The 18,159-nt window shown below is 37.5% G+C and overlaps 1 protein-coding gene across 1 annotated transcript; it reads right to left on the bottom strand.

Annotated features, from left to right (window-relative positions):
* Nucleotides 1-1,073: 1,073 nt before the first annotated feature.
* On the bottom strand, nt 1,074-16,629 carry CETN3 (centrin 3; the record flags this gene model as incomplete). The annotated part of the gene is made up of 6 exons (XM_079548225.1): nt 1,074-1,117; nt 8,698-8,889; nt 13,582-13,696; nt 15,025-15,169; nt 15,222-15,383; nt 16,556-16,629. 6 exons carry the CDS (start codon nt 16,627-16,629, stop codon nt 1,074-1,076), a joined length of 732 nt encoding a protein of 243 aa, XP_079404351.1.
* Nucleotides 16,630-18,159: the final 1,530 nt, after the last annotated feature.

The raw sequence follows: 18,159 nt of genomic DNA on the forward strand, positions 1-18,159 counted from the left end.
GAGCAGGGCCACCTACAGCTAAAGTAGAGTGCTCAGAGCCCCATCTAGACTGATGTTTAATCTTTCCAGGGATGGGGAGATCATCACCTCTAGGCAAACTGTTCCAGTGCCTCACTACCCTTACTGTAAATAATTCTTCCTTGTACCCAAACTAAGTCTTCCACCTTTTAGTTTGAAACCATTTCCCTTTCTCCTATCACAGCAGACTGCTTCAGCCTGTCTCCATCTTTCTCACAGTCCCCATTTCAGATACTGAAAGGCGGCCCTCAGACTCCCTGGAGCCTTCTCCAGGTTGAACAGCCTCAGCTTTCTCTCCATTCCATATACAATTTCGTCTTAGCTAGATACTGCAGAAAAAAATATCTACTTGTCACAAACACTTGCCATTATTGCCACAGCTATCAGAGGTGTAGATACAGAAAAAAGACTGCTAGCTGACATCTGGATGATTAAAGCATATTTGTGATATAGTATCTACCTTAATACAGTTGCCTGTCCTCTACCATCATACAGGAGTAATAGCTAGTAAATTGTAACTTTGAGAATATAAATTCTTGTTCATTTAATGTTACTATTCAACTACAACAGAAGTAAAAACTTACAAAAAGAACGAAACACAATTTTATTTGATGGATTTTAAATCATAGCTCAAACAAAAAAAACCCAAGAGTTTTCAGTAGCAATAGTAAAGAGCAATTTATTAAAATGGAGATCTGTAAAACTTCATGTATCAAAACTAAGGCCGCAGTTAGTGCTAACATAAAGCCAACTTCAAAACGTTCTTATAATAGGATTTAATTTAGAAATATTATACAAAGCTATTATACAAATGAGCTCTAAAATACTCTGAAATGTAGTATTACCTGTACCAACATGACCACTTATTCTAGTGATGAGATTTAATGACATAAAGTTCCGAAGCAACAGTACATAAAACTTGTATTTATTCTGGACCTCTGAGGAAAGTAATTTTCTACTTGACTCCATCAACAGAAACAAACTACAAAATACTCTACTGGCAGATGCCAACGATGTTTCCCTTTTGTGTTAAATACATTTCTTCTCTTCCAATGTTAAATATCTCCAGTCATAATAGCAATGAACTCCTCTAGATTGACTGTAAAGGAAAAGACAATTATTAGACAAACAACAAATACCATAAACCATAAGAGAACATAACATACATATGCGTACTGCACTCTTAAATTGAAGGTTTCCAACTTTGTATTTATTGGGTGTGACAGACATTCAAATTTGGACTTTTTTTTTTGCTTCTAGAACAGAATTTTTTTTTTCTTTTTAATGTGAAATGAAATCAGAATGCAATCTTAACTACATGTGATTCTTAAGACAGAATTTGACTCATAAATAAAAAAATATTATTTCTAATTCTGAAAGTAAAAATATTTTAGAAATTAAAAATAAAAATTAGGAAAGTATTTTAAAATACAACTAAGAAAAACTACACCACTTTCTTTCCATTTTTAGCATCTTTATATGCTAAAACCATAACAATATATATAGTACATGCTTCTCAAACAACAAAGCTGCAGTTCCACTTATGATCAAATTCTATTTTATTCTTCAAAGAATAATTCAGACCTTTGTGTTCTGCGTTCCCATCTTCCCCCCCAAAAAGCAAAAATGACAAAATAACTCAAAAAAGCACACATTCACACCATAGTTTTCCTCTCCCAAATCTGTAACAGTGAACAAATAAAAAATGAATTTCATGATTGTACAAATTAGCTTGAATTAAGACAGGCTTTTGACAAGTTTTTCTCCCACCTGAACTTTCTTCATTCTACAGTTATAATTAACAGAAACTTAACACAAATGTACTTGAAGAAATTAAGTAATAGTAATAAATTAATTAGCAGTCATTAATTATTTTACTGCACTTACACCTGAGCTATTGACCTTACTCATATGTTAAAACAGAGACACTGTAAAAGAGCTAACCAATGAACATGTTCACTCTGCAACTAATTACCATAGTGCGGAATGAACAGATTAAGCCAGTGATATGCAAAAGAACAGACACATTTGACAAACTGTCCTTGACAATTATGTGCCCCAAACAGTCTGCCCAAGTTAATCCTGAACATACCATTGCAAAGCAGAAGTTACATCTACAGCCAGAGGAAAGCTAAACCAGTTCATGTTAAAAGTATTTTAAAAAATAAATTCAAATCTGCCATCTTGCAACACATTTAAAAACAACAGGAAACAATCTATTTTAGGACTATAAACTCTAAAATGTCAGTCAATCAAATAGCTACACCATGTTGCATTACACAGAAGCACCATGTTTTCTGCATGACTTAAAAGGCATTATCATGGTTTTATTTCACTAGTATTACCAAGTAAATCCATGTATTTCTATATCTGTTGAATTTTTTATGTTTTGATTTCAGATAATTACAACTTCCTGTAAGTTTTCCCTTATGTACTAACTTGTCTTTTCCACTTTAATTATTTTTCAATTTATCATTGTTCATATAATGTAGTGGCTAACAGTAACTAAAACAAAAACAAAAACAAAAACAGAAGATTAGTAGTAAAAAGATGTTGAAAAGTTGTAAAATTCCTGAGAAACAGTTCTAGCAACTTAAAATGAAAACATGTTTGGAATACTGGCCAAAATAAATAAGAATAGGGATAAGAAGTCAGAATGGATGATTACAGAAAATATACTGGAAACTTCTGTGCATTAATACTTATCTGTTTGATTCTGCAAAGTGAAGGTTGAAGAGTGCAATGGGGAAAAAAAACCCAACAGATTTCAGAAAGTAAAACAGATGGGTTTGGCCTATTATGGCTCTATTTTAATGCTTTACTCTCAAGGGTTGTTCAATTAGTGGCCAGTTACTACAAAAGTATGATGTTCATCTTCCACAGTTTGGAAATTAAGGCTTTACTGCATATAAAATAATAGCTGTTTGATTTAGTTATATTGCTCAGCAAGCATAATGTTGCAACCTATTTTCACTCATTCAGGTTATAAAATTGTTTTAAGCTACACATAAAAGTGTAACTGGAAAGAAAATACATCTCAAAGTCTATGACTATTTTTCAAAGATAGTTACAGATTATCTTACTTACAATAATTACTATTTGCATGTTTACTTGAAGAGCAATAGTCTCTGTGTATATGACCTTTGCCAGTAACAGTTATCTGCAGGATATATTTGGAGTCCAAAGTAGCTTTTCAGTAAGCTGCATTAAACACAAATTCAGAGATGAAACTCAATCAGTGCTGCTGTAAGAAAAGAAATTAAGACGGAGCCACACACATATCCTGCAAGACAAGCGACCACTTGAGCTTCGTCCTAAAACATCACAATCAAGGTATGATTGAAATTGTCTTCTGAAGGTACGAGGATTTTAAAGGTGAAAGCAACACTTTCCTGAGACATCAATACTGCTTTCATTTTATGACACACAACTAAAATTAAAACCAGAATTGAGGTTTCACGTGGTTTGATTCATGAATGAAACAGAAGTATCTAAAAAGGGCACTGGGATTGCTTCTTCTTTCCCTCCCATTAATAATGCATGTAATTAGTGTTTAAAAATAAGCTGAAACATGAAAATACTGTTAACTCTTTTTGCATGTACATGGCATAAAAACACTACAGTAGGAAAGGATATTTCCGCTTTATGCCATCGTGTACGGACACAACTTCATATGTGCTATGGTCTGACTTACTAAATTCAATAAATTAGTGATATAAAGCTGCTGGTAATGTGAAGCCATTGCCTACTCTCAAAGCAGCAAAACATTGGTGAAAAGGGACAATTTGTTAACTTGGATTACCTTCCTTTATTTTACACCTGTTCTCTTCTACTGTTGTTTTTGAAAGTTATTCTCTAGTCTTAAGTGGATCTTACTCAAGGCTCTGAATTTAATGGCTTGAGCATACCTAGAGGAAATGCAAACTAAATAAATGTGCATCTTCCTTGGCATTCAAAGAGGAATAAGTTCAGAATGTCTTCTAATTCAACAAGTCATTTCAGTAAATGTACCAAAACTATTAAAAGATGACTAATGCATTAATCCATGTTGATAAATTAATTACACTTATAAACTTCAAATACTGTTAGAGTTACTGAACAGTAATCCAAAACTCATGTCCCAACCCTTTCTCAAAGCAGGGTAGATAAATCCTGTTGTTCAGGCCTTTGCCTCATTAAGCTGTAAAACGTCTCCAAGGTTGCTATGCTTACCCGCCCTCATGGTATGAAAAAATCACAGCTTCCTTTCACGTTCTCAGAAACCAGAGAACCCTTAAATGACTTACTTTTTTTTTTTTTTAACAACTTTTTCCCCTAAACAATCAAGTTGAGACCACTGCCCAGGACATATAGTATCCCCATCAGCCAGATGATTACTGAGCATGATACAAATGTTCTCCTTTGAAGGCAAGTCTGCAGTCACATCAGCAGTTCAGCCTGACAGTCCAATATGAAGAACCAAATGAATTTCAAAGTAGTTTATTTCTCTGTTACTGCTTCAGGACATCACCAACCAGAGGGCAAGTTTCAGACACAGAATAGGAGATGAGGCAAAAGTAGGAACTACACATTACATTATTTTCACCTTTTCAGCAAGAAGTCTGCAAGAAGGACATTAAGTAATAAAGTCAAAGAAAAAAATACCAAAATAGAAGACCAATGTATTTTCTTATATATACAATGTATTTCTTATATATACTGTTGTTTTTAAGTGTGTTGCAAGATGGCAGATTTGAATTTATTTTTTAAAATACTTTTAACATTTTCTTATATATACAAGTAGTGGATTATAATTTTAACCGTAACACATGGATTTGAAAATATTCTTCCACAGTTATCAAACAGGCCTGCTATTCAGAGTATATGCTTGTCTCTCTAGGTGGATGATCAGCTTGATTTACTGTAACTGAGGATACTTCATCAAAGAGCTGCAATTGTTCAGACCCAAGGTGTTATCAAGTAGAATGACTGATATTCACACTCTTTACCTCTTGGTTGTATTTTCACCTCACAAAGGCAAAAATCTACTGTTTTGGAATTGATTATTTCTGCCACCAGTTTAGGGGGACACTGTTAAGAGAGTGGTTAACAACTAAAATAGAAATAGGAAACATTTCCACAATAACTGAGGGTGCTGTTTTTTTCCTACTACAATTACAAGATGTTGGATAAGTAAGTTGGAGTCTTTAATGTGCTGCCCAGTGGGTGTGTGGACTACTGAAAAATACAGAAAAAAAATAAAAAAACATCAAAAAGAAGTTATGTTTTCTCTGCTAAAGAACAGTGCTGAGACTAGCTGTGCTACCTGTGTAACAAGAAACAAAGTAAATAAATAAAGGCAAAAAACTAGGTATGCTTACAGAACTCATACTAATCACCTTCTTCTGACAAAATTTCTACCCAACTCCTTCTCATTATAATTTCTACAGACTATTCCAGAAGTATTACATAGCCAGTTTCAATACTACATGCACATTAAATCCAGAAGCCAAAGAAATTTTCGAAGAACTACAAATGCAAACATCCTCAGTAAAACATTTCCTGACCCAAAACACATCTGTTCCATAATGCTGCAAAGTGGAAATACAATATTACAGTGGTAAACAAATTTGGCAACATTCAAAGTGCAAAGAGAGATGTGACAACAAATCCCAGCAACCCAAGTCATCCTCCTCAGATTCCAGACCTCTGACAAGCTACCTAATGAGCAGGTGCTAGGACAACAACCACTGCCCTTCCTAGTGTCAGACATCCATTATTTTTGTGACATACATCATCATAAAGTAAGTATTCTTACAGCTAAAATGAATAAAACATTGACTTGGAGAGTTAAGAAACTCTCCAGGAGTTAACAAGAGAGTAAAGTTAATTTAGTGGAGCTTTCCCTCCAACCCTAATTCTTTGCAAGAACATAAAACTGAAACAGGATTATGTTTACTGTAGATGCATCCACACAAGACAAAAAGGTGAATGAATTGACAGCATGGAATTTCTAAAAATAGTCATACACCAAAACAGATGTTACTTAGAAGATCAGCAGTATGAAAATCTGATGATTTACCTTCTTAAGGCAGATGCTAATGTCAAAAATAATTTTACAGAAAGTTCAGAAAAGTCTATCAGTACAGCACAGTAGTTCCACTCGTAAGACTAGTTCAAGTAGCCTGACGTACTGTGTTACAGACTTTATTTCACTAGGAAAAAAAAAATAAATCTTTCAAATATAGTAAGAATGTTTATGTGGTAATAATTCCTATATTTTAAGTATTAGTTAAAAATACTACCAATTAATACTTAAAGATTTTTTCCCCTAGGCAGGAAATAAAGGAGAATCACAGAATCACAGAATCACAAGGTTGGAAACGACCTACAAGATCATCCAGTCCAACCACCGTCCCATTCCTATCAGTGCCACAAGCTACTAAACCATCTCTCGTAGCTCCTCATCCAGGCGCCTCTTGAACACTGCCAGGGATGGCGACTCCACCACCTCCCTGGGCAGCCATTCCAGTGCCTGACCGCCCTTTGAGAGAAAAAGTTTCTCCTAATGTCCAACCTAAACCTCCTCTGGTATAACTTCTTGCCATTTCCTCGGGTCCTACTATTTGCCTGGGATGATTAGATGAGCGCAAGTCTTTGTTACATGACCGAGATGTTTGAAACTGGATGGAACACTGACTCAGAAGATTATTTACTTTTTGAGACTGAATCTTAAGAGCTAGAAACAGTATCAGTTTTCTTTAAAGGACAGAAAACAGAACCATAAGGAAACAACAGCACTACATATAAACATTATGCTGCCAATCTTCCACATTCAATCTTGTTCCATACTACTCTAAAAAAGAAAATTAATGGATGAATAAGGAAAATGAACTAAGCTACCTCATAAATTTAGTGCTGATCCCAAAATAACTATAATCTTCCTGAAAGGAGCTAGAGGTTTACATTGATTTCTACTGGCCAAACAGCAATATGACCAAAACCATCCCTGATTATCATTCTGACAGTTGAGTTGCCAGCTCTAGAAGAACAAAAGACAAAACATGCTTATGGCTGACATATTCTACTTGCTCTCACCTCTGTAGCTACACTTTCAAATAAAAATAAAATGAGTCTTTAATACAAATAAGTAATACAGGCAGTGCAATCACAACCACTCCTTTTTTAAAAAAGCTTAAAAAGCCAAAAAAGCTTAAAATAATGTCTACTTAGACTATTATACTCTTTGCTGTACAGCTACTAAAGTGGATACCAATGCAATAGATGTGTGGAAGGACGTGTCTGACAAATAGAGGAACACCAGAATTATGCAGGAAACATGGCAGGAAATAAAAGCAAGATCAGGAGGTAGCATCTTTCAAACAAAAGTCTTCTCAACAGTGCACTGACTTTTGTAAAAACAGTGTCAACATTAACAGTCTAGTAGCAATAAAAGCACAGAGCTTTTACTATTTTTGCCTTTATGCTCCCTATTTATGTCACCAAAATGAAACAAAAAGTTTGCATTTTAACTGCACTGACTACGCTCAGAAGTTCTGCTTTTAGTCTCAGGAAAAAAAGGAGCTTTTTTTTTTCTTTTTTTTTTTCTCCCCCAATAATTGAGTAACTGCAAACAACAACAGGCCAACAATTAACAAGCTTGCAGTTGTATGTCAAGTGTGAAGTAACATCTATCACAGGCAACAAGATAGAAGTATCTGTCACAAGACTGAAAAAAAGGCAGGTGTTGTGGGTTTTGTTTTTTTTTCTCTAGCAGTAGATGTTGCTGACAAATAAAAATGTTTTGCTACTGAAAAAGTTGATAGTTCTGAAGTCTCAGTTCTGAAATCTCAGATGAGAGTCACCATTCTGAAAGAAAAACTCATATAGGTTTCTATGACTCAGAAATGCAGAGTATATGCAGATTATCTTAAGTGCTCCTGAAGCTCCTTAAGCTCCTGAAATCCAGGTATTTAGGCTTCCAGCTTAAATATAGATTTAAATTAATGGGGGAAATAAAGAAGAGAGTTGAAAAACAAATAAACAACAACTCTAAGTTGCAGTGCTTAATAAGCATAGTTTCAAACAGGCTTTGTTACTTAATTCTTTGTCTAGCTAATAAAGCTCCTCTATAACTCACACTGTATGGACCTTGTTTCCTCAGAGCATTTTTCACACCACATTCTTCAGCTCTCCTAAGTACAGATGCACATTAGAGTCTTATCCAATTTAATAGCATAACTCTTTGTATCTGACTAACAAGCTGAAATCACAATAGTGACACACTGCTGCTTAAGAAATATTGAACTAGGTGATCAAAAGAGCTTCTTCTGGTCTTTTAATCCTCTTATTGATACATACAGACATCAAAGTTTAATGTAGTACACAGACTCTTCCATGAACCACTTAATTATTTACACTTCCACCAGAACTTGAACCAAACCTTTAATAGGTATGGTTTGATTAAGCCTTAGTGAAGGTGAGAAATCAATTTGATTTTTAGACTCCACTATACATTTTCAGGACTAATATCTATCAAAAACTACTTTTGTTACACATAAGCTAAATTTGAGCTGAAAGATAGATAGAAAGAAAACAGAGAACACTTGTAAATGTTAGGTATTTTCAAGATAAAGCTACATTAAAATACAGAGAAAATTAAGAGATAGAAATCCCATATAGTCCATTCTTAATACTTACTTTCTCCATCTCCATCCTTATCAAATTCTTCAATCATAGCCCGCAGTTCTTCATCAGACATGTTTTCACCCAGTTCTCTAGCAACCCGACGCAGGTTTCTCAGGCTTATTTTACCAGAGTCATCATCATCAAACAATCTGAATGCCTTGAGTATTTCTTCTTGTGGATCTCTGTCCAATATCCAGTCTGTCACTGTAAGAATTCTGAAGTTAGACTAAAAAATTCTGACGGGTGAACTCAGAATGACAGACTGAAAAAATGTATATTCCAGATTTCATCTGTTCTTTCATTTTTAACCTATTTCAAGTCACAATATGCATGCATACTTGGTTGGCTGCTATCTAGTCTTTCTTTCTCTACTCCCTTTTCAAAGCTGAGTTATTCTTCGCCATTTATCAGGTACAGTGGAAAAGCTACACGGCAATTTAGACTCAATCATGCTTTCAATAGACTTTTCTATACAAGCTGGAAGTATACATGTCTTTTCTATTCGAAAAATGCATTTCAGAAAAAAATACATCAGCTCTAACCGATCTAGGCTCTTGAATTTGTTGATTTTAAGTGTTATGATCTGGATAGAATTTTGACTTGCTGAGAGCACAAGAAACAACATTAAGTAATTAAAAACAATCAGGGGGGAGGAACTTCTCTTTTAGACACAAAATCGCACTGACAAAAAAACAAAACCAAAGCCTGAGGTTTATGAAAATGACGCTACTATACGCTGCAAAATGTTAATTCTGAAAGGATTTGTTACTCTCGGTTAGTCCTTTCATTGCATCCATTTGTTGCTTAGTAGTTGCTTAAAAGACAGCCAAGCTACAAAAATATTTTTTCAGTAATTAATTCAGACAGTTCTGGAATCAGATGCAAATATCTTTATATCTATGTACCTGCTCATATTACATGACATGGTATTTAAGACTTTTATCAAACCATTAAAAACACATCATACTTGTTTGTGCAAAGACAAACACTTTTCATCTGCTACTGTTTGCAGATGGAATGCCTCCTTCAGCTTACTGAACTTGAAAGCAAAATACCAGATACAAGCTCATGCAATTTCACTACAGCAATAAGGATTTTTTTTTGTTTTCATATTTATATAAATTTATGTGTTTTATATATAATGTAGACTGAAGTATATAAAAAAAAATGACTCATACTTAAATATTTTCATTGAAAACAACTATGATGTATTACAGTAGTAAATCACTTGAGAAACTCTACTTTTATGGAAGAAAGGCCATAAAAGGCAATAAAAGCAACATCAGCTAACAAAAAAGCACTGCCTCTAAGTACCACAGTTAAAATGATTGTACAAAACAAGAGGAGATATGACTATACACATTTTAGATGGTCAGTTCTGACATTTAAACCACAGATAATCACACAAAACTATTGGCTAAGCAATTGTTTAACTACATTCAGCCAACTCATGATAACAGTTTCTATAACTTCTTTTCTCTCTCTAATACTTCTGCTACAATTCTATAAGGACATATTTGTCACACCCACGCTCAGACCTGATTCAGAGTTTTTGGATTAATTCAATTGCCCTCTCACTATTAGTTGTGCTACATGAATATTCCTAGATCCTCACAGCATTTGCTGACTGTCTATATTGATAACTAGAACAAAAAAAGCTGAGTTGGGACGCTGAACATCAGAAGGGTGAAACCTTGGGCTGTTTCAGGAATTATTGGAGGAATCCCCTGGGAAATGTCCTTAGGGACAACAGAACAGAGAGGAGATGGAAGATCTTCAGGGACATCTTTCTGAGATGGGGTCTCCATCCCCCAGCATAAGAAATCAAGCAGAGGAGGTAGGAAATCAGCATGGCTAAGCAAGTACTTACTTGCTGGTCAAACTCGGGGTTAAGATGGAAATGTACAGGCAGTGGAAGTAGGGATGGATGGCCTGGGAAGAATGAAGGAATGCAGTCCAGACATGGGAAATTAAGATCAGGAAAGCCAAGGCTTTCAGATGGAACTGAACTTGGAAAAGGATGTGCAAAATAACAAAAAAGAATCTTTAGATACATCGGTCAGAAGAGAAAGGTCAAGGAGGGCATACTCCCTCTGATAAATGAAAAGGAATAACTGGCTTCAGCAGACATGAAGAAGGCTGAAGTACTCCGTGAGTTCTTTTGCCTCAATTTTCATTGACAGTCAGGCTTCTCAAACCTCTCATGCTCCTGAATCTCTAAGCAGGTGTCAGAAGAACAAAATCTGTCTCTGCTGGCAGAGCAGAGCAAGTCTAAGACCACATTGTGAGGCAGAATGAGTACATGACTATGGGGCAGAACAAGATTCATCCAAGGGCACTGAAGAAACTGGCTGATGTAGTTGCCAAGCCACTCTTAATCAGATACAAAAAGTTGTGGCTGCCAGGTGAAGACCTTCGTGACTGGAAAAAATAGAAACATCACTCTCATTTTTAAGAAAGGGAGAAAGGAAGACCCAAGGAACAACAGACTGGTGAGCCTCACCTCTGTGCTTAGAAAGATCATGGAAACTTCTGCAAGAGATGTTAGGGCACATGAGAGTCAAAGAGGTGACCTAAGATAGCCAGCACTGCTTAACCAAGGGCAGACTGTGCCTGACCAATCTGGCACCCTCCTATGATGGAATGACAGCATTGGTGAACAAAGGCAGAGAAAACTAATATTGTCTGCTTGGACTTCTGTAAGGCCTTTGATAAGATTCCACATCATATTCTTATCTCTAAATTGGAAAAATATGGATATGAAGGGTGGACTATTCAGTGATACAGAATTGATTGGGTGGTTGCAGCCAGAGGTTTGTGGTCAGTACTTCTATGTCCAAGTGGAGACTGGTCAAAAGCAGTATTCCTCAGGGATCTTCCATGGTACCAGAGCTCTTAACATCTTTATCAATTATATAGATAGTAGGATCAAGTATACATTCAGCAATTTTGCAGATGACACCAAGCTGAGTGGTACAGTTGACACAAGAGAAGGAAGAGATGCCATCCAGAGGGACCTGTACACAATTGAAGAGCAGTTCCACATGAGACTCAATAAGGTAAAGAGCAAGGTGTTACACCTGAGTCAGGGTATTTCAAGATACCTGCACAGACTCAGAGCTCATTAAGAGCAGCCCTGCCAAGAGGGACTTCAAGATCCTGGTGGACAAAATGCTGGATACAGGCCAACAGCATGTACTTGCAGCCTGAAAAGCTGACTGCATCCTGGGCTGCAACAAAAGAGGAGCAGGCAGCAGGGAAAGGGAGGTGACTGTCATCCTCTATTCTGCTCTTCTAAGGTCCCATACGGAGTAATGCATCCAGGCCTAGGGCCCCCAGCAAAAGAAAGGTGCAGAGCAGTTCGAGCAGGTCTGAAGAGGGCTGCAAAGATGACCAAAGGGCTGGAATACCTCTCTTATGAAGGAAGCTTGAGGGAGCTGAGCTTGTTCAACTTGGAGAAGAAAAGACCTCACTGCAGCCTTCCAGTACTTGAGTAGAGCTTATAAGCAGGAGGGGGACTGACTTTTTATACAGTCTGACAGTAATAGGACAAATGGAAACGATTTTAAACTAAGAGAGGGAAAATTGAAGTTACATGTTAGGAAGAAATTCTTTACTGAGAGGGTGATGAGGCTCAGAGAAACTGTGGATGCCCCATGCTTGGAGGTGTTCAAGGCCAGTTTGGATGGAGACCTGGGCAGCCTGATCTTTTGGCAGGCACCCCTGCCCACAGCAGGGAATTGGAACTAGATGACCTTTAAGGTTCCTTCCTACCTAAGTTAAACATCAGGAATTTAAAAAGATCTGCGCAGTAATCATACTATATTTCATCATGTTATAGCATAATAAAATGATATATTATATTAAATCAATAGATTTTCTTCTTTCATTTTTTTCTTTTTAAATAAGGACTGATAATTTTATTCCCCCCTAGACTTCTTCAATTCTCTCCTAACTCATATTTCTTCTAGCTTGAATAAGAACTAAGAAAAAAAAATTACCCATCATTAACAACACATTTTCCTCATTCCTAACCTGTTAAGTTTCTAAAGTTTGCCAAAATTTAAACCAATAAAGGATTCACCGTTACTAAGCAGACTGTTATTTATAGCTAGAAGCAAACATATACACATTACATTGCTTTTTTCAGAAACATTAGATAACTTAATACCTCGAACACAGGGAATTGTGAAATAGATATGAAATCATAACATACATGGAGGTAACTCAGTTTATATTTTTGGCAAATACTAATTGTATGCGAAAGTAAAAATAATGTCTGACAATCAGAAAAATCCTCAAAGACACTAAATTCCTGTTTTTTAAAACTGTATAGATTGCTCCACATTTAGAGAATGTAGAAGTCTGTAAGATACAAAATCTTTACATGAAAGAAACAGTTAATGAAATTGACCGCTTTTATCAGCAGTTGAAAATCCTTGATGTACAATATTTAACATCTGCTTCAGTTCCTCTCATCTTTGTTAGATTACAGAAAAAATCTGTATTCAGTTTACAGTTTGTCAGTCTATACACTCCTTCCTATGAAATTCAGTGCCAACTACTTTTACCACAGCAGGAAGGAGAATACTAAAAAAAAAAAGAAATATAAACATATGAATATCTATATTTCAAATTAGTGCTTATTGCTTTGTAGAAATTTGTTTCCTTTTATATTGCTGTGATCTTTCATCTCTATGGATACACAAAGAATTATTTTCTTCTACTATGTAAGTTTATAAAGGAAAATATAACATTGAATCTCCCATCTCTCCTTCTTAATAGTACTAGGGAACTACAAAAACACACGAAGTACTCCTGGTCAAACTGCAATCACTACTGTAAGCTAAGTTTCTCTGAAAGTAGATTTCTAAAGGTATAAAATCAAATACATACCAACTTCATTAAAATCTTCAAAGGTGATCTTGCCTGTGGCTTCTCGATCATAATCTTTAAGTATTTTCAGTACATCAGCTTTTTTCACATCAAAACCCAAGGCTCTCATTGCCACCTTTTGGAATAAAAAGAAAGCGCAATCAAATACTAATATAAAATAGAGATTTAAGAGAGATTTTTTCTTGTTTTTAATAAGAACATTACTGCCTAAGACAGAGTGTGCACACCAGTGGGACTCAAGAACAATAAATAAAATTAAAATACCAAAAATGCTTTGTATAAAAAAATAATGAAATCACCCAAAACAGCACTAATAAATAGAATATCAAATTACAGTGAAAAAATAGCCTTCAGGTTTCCAATAATTTTAAAGAGTGTATCATATGCTTTTCAGAAGCAGATTTTTTTTTCTAACTTTCAAAGACATTCAGAGTACTGTCTCTTTTTCAAAGATCAAATTGAAAATCATTCTTTAAATCACTCACAGTAAAGATTTGACAAGTTATCTTTCAAGTGATTTAATTTATCACTTTTCCACTTGAAACTATGCAACTACATAAATGTGTAAGTTATTCCATTTTTTCATTACATCAGGAGTTGATGCTTAGCTTCCACATTTCAACAGAGATGGCAGTTTTTCAGCACATGCTACTTTGACTGCATTCAAATACATGAGCTTACATTAAACTACAAATAAAAAGCCCCACTCCTATTCAACATAGCCATTTCATATCTACCCTACGGGTTGATGTTGCAAAAGGAGATATTTCTTTACTCTATACATCTCAGTTCTTCCATTGTGTTATCTTCAGGGCCATATTTAACTAAACTGATAATAAACAACTTTGCCATCATGACAGCTGAGGATACAAAGCACACCCTGACTGGAAAAGCTGTATGAATAGTCCACAGTAGTTCCCCCTCTCATTACAGCTTCCAGCAGAGGCAAAATACCCAAAATCTGAAAAAAGAAGAGGGAATCACTATAATCAACAACATTCCTCTACACATAATTAAAGTACAACAAATGCCATTTTTCTTCTTTAATTAGAGGACAGAATAAGATTGTGGAACAAACTGGATTACATATTCCTTTCCAAAAGTATCTTACTCAATACATTAAAGGAATGCTGACCTCTCTATAAGACAGTATTTGCCCTTGATGAAGCTTATTCACCTGCCTAAGTCAAACTGTAGGGAGCAGCAGGACCTGTTACACAATATGCTACAGCAACTCTGTTACTGCGGCAACTACAGGACGTAGTGGCAAAAGCTGAGTTTTACTTCAAGGCACATCAGCAATTTTTCAAATATCCCCACTTCAGCCTCCCAGGACATCCTGACCATGAAGCATTTTTAAAGATAAAGTAAATGACTTAAAAACTCATTTAGATGCATATTACCTGCCCTAAAGAAATTTAAATGATGAATAAATAAAAATACCTTCAACTCATGGTAATTTATTGCTCTATCTTTGTCTGTATCAAACAATTCAAAGGCATCTTTAATTTCTTGTTTCTGTTCCTCAGTCAGTTCTCTTCTCTTCTTTTTAGTTTTGTCTACTGAAAGCTCATTCCTACATGACAGGAGGGAAATTCAATACAACTGATTAATACTGGAAAGATACCACTGTAGATTACATTTTCCCACCAATAAGAAACTCATTATAATTGCACAGTCCATTGCCATCCCCATTCAGCTTCTTCCCAACTTGATCTTCCAAACTGAAGTAATACTTGAAGCAGACAATTCCTTTGCACAGGTTGAATGGCTCCTCTACTCCTCTGCCCAGCAGAGGTGATCTGGTTAATAAACAACCAAACAAAATTAGAAAAAGCTATCAGTTAAAAAGAATGCTTGAGGTTACAGCTGCAAGATGTGTTAGCAGTTCCCATGATACAACTCCTAAAAAATGCCATATTTCTAAACTGTAGCAAAACAAGAAAGTTTTAGGGGACAGAGCTTTAACTCGGCATATAGCTGGGTTGTCCAGCTGCTGAAGTGAGTGTTAAGTGACATCAATTTGTGGATTTTTTGCCAGTAGCAGTTCATAGATGCCAAGTACCTATAGATTTTTAAAAATATTACAATATACATAATGAACCAGAGACTTTTTTTGCTCTGTTTCTCATGCATACAAAAGGGTCAAGTCCCCTAAAACAGCAAACACTACTCAAAGACAACCTTCTTCTCCCTCACTAGTTTAGCAGTAACAGGAACAAAAAATTCTCAGGAACTGGGAACAATCAGAAAAAAAAAAAAAGAAGATGGCAAAGATAAAGGAAACTTATACCAAGCTAGTAAAGCAAGCTTGAATTGTATTCACAGAGCAACTGCTCTTTATTCCGTGCAATTGCATGAAAAGATGTCCATTTCAGCTCAAGCTTTTAAAAAAGTAGTACATTCAAGGCAATAGGTGATACAAAGTACGACTTTTAAGAAGGCTGAAAGCACACCCTTGGAATATGCAGACACAGATCTGCAATCAGCAGCACAGCAAACTGTTGCAGCAATGAGCACAGCTACATGCAGTGCTAATTCCTTTCATTCTGCAGTCGTGTAGCTGCACCCAAAGTACTGCATTGAGTTGGGGTGCCTGAGTACAACAGATGCAGAGAAGATGGCTAAAGTAAGGCATACTGCAATCAGTACCTAGGTGGCTGCAGCATCTGGTTCAGGAGGAGCTGAAGGAGCTGGGTTTGTTTCAATCTGAGTGCGTTGGCAGAAGGACCCAGTGGGGGAGGGTAAGGCACTGTCTAGAGGATTAGACAAAGCAGACAGGCAGGTTCCCATCAGTGGTGCACAGCAACAAGAGTCAACGACAAGCAGTAAGAGAAGGTGGAAGCAGACCTAGAAGAAAGCACTGTCACAGTGCAAGTGGTTATGCAGCAGAATAGCTGCACTGGGAGACCACAGGATTTCTGCTGTTAGCAGAGTTGGAAAGGCCCTGAACTCATACTGCTGGGAGCCTGACCTGCTCTGAGCAGAGCTGGAGGAGATGACTCCCAGAGGATCTTCCAGTCCTAGATTGCTTGTGGAATTCAACATGCTCAGGAATCCCTCTATATTCATTTGTTTGCCTGCAGCAGTGACAAAACATGCGGTACCACTTACTGTACAGTGCACAGATGTGTGAACGCAGACCTGCTTTCCAAAGATGCTTATTTTCCACAGCCTGTAATTAGCTGGTTTTTTTTCCCTCTCACTGAAGATTATCTAATTCTAATTGACATCAGAGATTAACCAGGCAGCTGAGATTTAGCTGTCACCAACCAACGAACGGCACCGGGCAGGCTCCAGAAATGGACACGAGAAGCACAGGCTGGCTCTGCCTGACATGCAAGGCCGAGCGGCGACGGCGTGCCTCACCGTGCCGGAACGGCTGCCGCCCCGGGACGAGCAGCCGGGAGGAACGCATTTACAGCTCCGAATGCGGATAAACGCTGACACAAACACGGCGGTGGCGAGGCCCTGCCGCTCCACAGGAGCGCCTCCTCCTCACCATTGCAGCCCCCGCAGCCCGACCCCGGCCGCTCCTGCCCGCGGTCCCACACGTACCTCACGGACAGGCTCATACTACCGCCACGAATGGAGCGCGCCGCGCTGCCTTCTCCGTGGAAACGCCAACCGCGCCCTCCTCGCCGTATTGCAGCGCCTGATTGGCTAGCAGCCGGACCTGCTCCCGCCCCCTTGACACGCTCATAGGCTACTTCTCTGCCATTCTAGCAGAAGGAAGCTTTCCGTGAGAGGCAGCAGAAGGGGCGGGACTTGCTGAGGCTGTTAGTCAGGTGCCGACGGCGCCATTTTGGGAGTGTGGGTAGGCATGCTTTTTTCCGGCCCGCGCAGGGCGGCGCAGAAGGTGCCGCTCTCTGCAGGCTGGGGGTTGGCTCCTGTAGGGCGCGGCCTATGTGTCCTGTGTCACCCTTGAGAAACGTCAGCAGCGACATGGTTGTGCGGACTCAGTGTATGGGAACGGTTTTATCCAGATTTTCTGGCTTCTGAAAGTCAGCTTTGCGTGGATCTTCTTAAAAAACACATGAAAGCCTACGTGTGAAGTACTCTGATACTTATTCTAAGAATTCAATCATGGTCTGATAGCAGCATGGAACATGATAAATTTGCAGGGGAAGCAATCCGTTTTACAGTGCTCCTTTCCACTGGTGTTTTCATGCTTTGGAAACCAGTGCATGAGCCAATGTTAACACTGTGCAGGTGGGGGAAACAATGCATTTCACTGATAAGAAAACCTTGACTGAAAAAATAACACCTCAGTGTGCCATTAGTTTGTGACAATGGGCAACAGTGCTCATAGCAGGGAGGTTGGTTGGAAATGGATGATCCTTGTGAGAATCCTTCTTTGTTTTTTTTTTTTGGCTCAAAGCTTGCTTCCTGAGGTTTTTCTTGTGATAAGACTCTGAGTGACTTGTCAAGGAGGCAAGTGATGGGTGCTAACTGTGTGACAATGGATATCGCTTTGGGAACATTTGCAAGCCCCTTCCCCCAGAGCTGCTTGCTCTGTAGAAGAGCGGAAGAGAGTGCTCAGGAGTGTTCACTGGCAGAAGATCTGGCCTGTGGCCA

Source organism: Tetrao urogallus (assembly GCF_951394365.1).
Source record: "Tetrao urogallus genome assembly, chromosome: Z".
Classification (NCBI taxonomy): Eukaryota; Metazoa; Chordata; class Aves; order Galliformes; family Phasianidae; genus Tetrao; species Tetrao urogallus.